General features: G+C 40.0%; 1 protein-coding gene across 2 annotated transcripts in view; it reads left to right on the top strand.

The window, feature by feature from the left end:
- Positions 1–3,609, top strand: part of LOC106813816 (ketosamine-3-kinase-like) — a 21,220-nt gene extending 17,611 nt beyond the window's left edge. For both annotated transcript variants that reach the window (XM_014818045.1, XM_014818043.1), the window contains exons 8-9: positions 2,530–2,704; positions 3,013–3,609. In XM_014818045.1, coding sequence (XP_014673531.1) covers positions 2,530–2,704; positions 3,013–3,079 — 242 coding nt within the window. In that variant the 3' untranslated portion in view covers positions 3,080–3,609. The remainder of the gene's footprint in view (positions 1–2,529; positions 2,705–3,012) is intronic.
- The last annotated feature ends 6 nt before the right edge of the window (positions 3,610–3,615 follow it).

Genomic DNA, 3,615 nt, shown 5'->3' with positions numbered 1-3,615 from the left:
ATATGGTAATTTTGCCGGTTTCCCATATAATGAAAATGGTCCATTTCCGCGTCCCAAGAGTTAACCCCCCACCAAAAAAAACAAGATGGCCACCGACTGTCTGCGAATTCTCTCGATCCTTGGTTGTCACTTTTTAATATCTACTCTGCATATTTATCTGTGGTCATCCGACCAAAATCCGGTTGATAGGCTAGGTTGAGAACCCATGCAGACATACAACCGCACAACAAATATCATTCGTAGTCTACGAGAAAGCCTACAATTCTAAAAGAAAAATACATTAAACATTTTTTTTAACATGAACCCTTCCTACTGCGACACACACTGTCGATCTATCAATTTCATCAGTTATACAGACTCTCTCTCCTTCTTCGAGAAGGTATCTCTTCGACCATCAATTACATTTCTTACGAGATTATACCCTGATTATATCTTTGGATACTTAAACCGGACACCGGATACCGGATTCGAATGACCACAGATAAATCGACCGTGTCGATGGTCAAATGTCACAACCGGATCTGCTCGTGCGACTCAGAGCGTGGTGACGTATCGATGACGTATCATTACCTGGGGCAATCCCGCTATTAATTAAACCACAGGTACAAAAAGGAAAGAAGAAAAAAAGGAAAACAGGTGTATTTTTCGGTGTCTTGTCGCTTGTTCTTTGCACTTATAATAACCACATTACACAGCGCTTCTGATGTTTGATGTACTTTAACTTGACGTAATCTATGTGTGCGCTGCTTTGTTGTTTATTGTACCGAATTGTTAATGAAAAGGCTAGAGTTCTTTTTTTAAACGGGAGATTGGACCATTTTTATTACCTGGGAATCGGCAAAACGTATCAAATAACATTTTTCACAATTCGGGAATGGAGAAGTCAACCAGGCCGAAATTGACTAGAATTGAAATTGACTAGAATTGACTAGAATTTTGATCGAAATTGACTAGAATTAAACCAGATAACAGGGAAAAACGGCGCAATTTCTTACCTGGAAGACTATAGGAATGGGCACCGCCCACTGATCTCTATTATACTAACTATAGATACTATACTATATCTATATTAGTATAATAGAGATCAGTGGCACCGCCTCCCTCCCCTATAAAACAATTGATGAAAACAACGCAATTTCCGGTATTTATTAGCGATTCCAAGTTTTTAGCTCACCTTGACATCGTCAAGATGAGCTATTATCATGGGGCGTCATCCGTCGTACGTCCGTCCGTCCGTCAACATTTGGCTACGGTCAACGATGACTTGAGAACCGTTTGACCCACATGTTTCAAATTGCATGCAGTTGTTACTGAGAGATGTGAACGTCCCATTTTTGGGCACGCCAGTTGACCTACTTTCGAGCCACGCCCACTTTTTTGCAAAAATGGAAATGGCCATAAGTCAGTTTAGGTTCAACGGATTTTGCTCATTTTTGGCATGGGAGTGAATAAGGACTGGCCCCAAAACATATCACAGGGGTTTTGATATTTTTTAAATTATGCAAATTAGGTAGATTTTGGCAATTTCACTATTTATTTCAGTGTATGGCTACGGTCAACGACAAACTCAAGAACCGTTTGACCCACATGTTTCAAATTGCATACAGTTGTTACTCCTATGGGAGAGATTTGAACGTCCTATTTTAGAGCGCGCCAGTCGATCTACTTTCGTGCCACGCTCACTTTTTGGCAAAAATGGAAATGGCTATCTAGATTCATTCGATTTTGTTAAATTTTGGTATGTGAATGTGTAAGGCTAGCTCCAAAGCAGTTGTTAATCATATGGGGGAGATGACAACGTCCTATTACGTTTATTTTGTCTAACTGGTTAACAACTCTACAATCATACCTACATGTAATATTGTGTTTTGGATTCTTCGTTACAGTAATTTGACTGGAATATTTTATTGTTTTTATTTGCACGATATTCAAAAACCAAAATGGCGATCATTTAAGCGTAGCACCGTCTCTTGCCCAGATTTCAGACTTTCAGATCTGAAACATTTATGTTCGCATCAAAAATTACGCATATATTATTATCAAGAGTATATAATGGGAGACATGCTATATAATAGGAGTTCTCCTATATATATACCTACTCTTGCTCTTGCTCTTGCTCTTGCTCTTGCTTTATATATCCCTCTCCCTCTTCTATCACACCCAAGGTGAGCTACAGTGTCAGTGACACTTTCATGTTAAATTTACCTACCTACCTACCTACCTACCTAATCATACCTACGGGGTGGTATATGTGAATGAATATAAGGACTGGCCCCAAAACATATCCCCAAAACAATTTTAAATATCATCTCCTTCTTCTATCACACCCAATGTGCACTATAGTGTCATTGACACTTTTATTGTAAGTAAAATTTATATGGTAATTTTGCCGGTTCCCATATAATGAAAATGTTCCATTTCCGCGTAACGTTTCTTTTTGTTATTTACAAATTGGTTTTTTTAAATAATTTAATTAATTAATTATTTATTAATTTTACAAAGTTGTTGTTTATCTGTTATTGTCGTCAGTGATCTTCGATCCATCGAGTTTCTACGGCCACGCTGAGTACGACCATGGCATCGCGACGATGTTTGGAGGATTTTCGCACTCGTTCTTCAAAAGCTACCATGAGCTAATACCGAAGTGCGAGGGATACGCGACACGACAGAAGATCTACCAGCTCTTCAACTACTTAAACCACTGGTGAGGCATGCTCACGTGCAAGTGAACGTTGAAATGTTATGAACGACATTTTTTTTCAATTTGTCAATTTAAATCTTTTGAAAAATTAAGTAATTTAAGCGGTAAGTAATTTAAAGTAATTTGTTCACAAAATTTATTTAAAAATTTATAATGAATGACGGTCGTTTTTTAGCTCGCCTTGACATCGTCAAGATGAGCTAATGCCATGGGGTGTCGTACGTTCGTCCGTCCGTTAACATTTGGCTACAGTCAACGATAACTTGAGAACCGTTTGACCCACGTGTTTCAAATTGCATACTCGTCTTTAGGAATCATTTCGGCGGCGGATATCGTGGATCGTCCGTGTCCATCATGCGAGAGCTGGTCGCCTCGTGAGTCCAGCCTGCGAGTACGCGGACAGAGGGCGCCACGCGCCACTCCGACGAGGGTTGACGATATATCCACGATTGTGCATATAGATGGCGCTGCAAGTCGCTCCGATATGCCTTGGCGATATGTCAGCGAGTGTTCATACAGATGGCACCAAAAATTTCTCTGATTCAATTCATTGGTATCTCTGCAAGTGTGCATGCAGAGGGCGCTACAAGTCGCTCCGATATGGCTTGACGATATATCCGCGAGTGTGCATACAGCTGGACCCACGCGTCACTTGAATTCAGCTCATCGATATAATATATCTGCTAATGTATTATTACGTGGTTGTAGATACGTTGGGTGGTAGATGCATGTAGATTTATACTGCTGCTTGCGGCACATTAGGTGCCTATAAGGCATAAGGCCTACAAACACCATGTACACAACACTCGATTTGTAAATTGTTATTCGACAATCGTGCTTTTCGCTAGTCGGTTTTTGTAATTTAGGTGAAATGTCGGTGGTATCAGGGTTCTCCAAGAGCACTTATAGCCTGG

This window comes from Priapulus caudatus, unplaced genomic scaffold, assembly GCF_000485595.1.
Source record: "Priapulus caudatus unplaced genomic scaffold, Priapulus_caudatus-5.0.1 Scaffold828, whole genome shotgun sequence".
Classification (NCBI taxonomy): Eukaryota; Metazoa; Priapulida; class Priapulimorpha; order Priapulimorphida; family Priapulidae; genus Priapulus; species Priapulus caudatus.
Note: the sequence above shows the minus strand (reverse complement) of the source record. Positions and strands in the feature narration are given on the sequence as shown.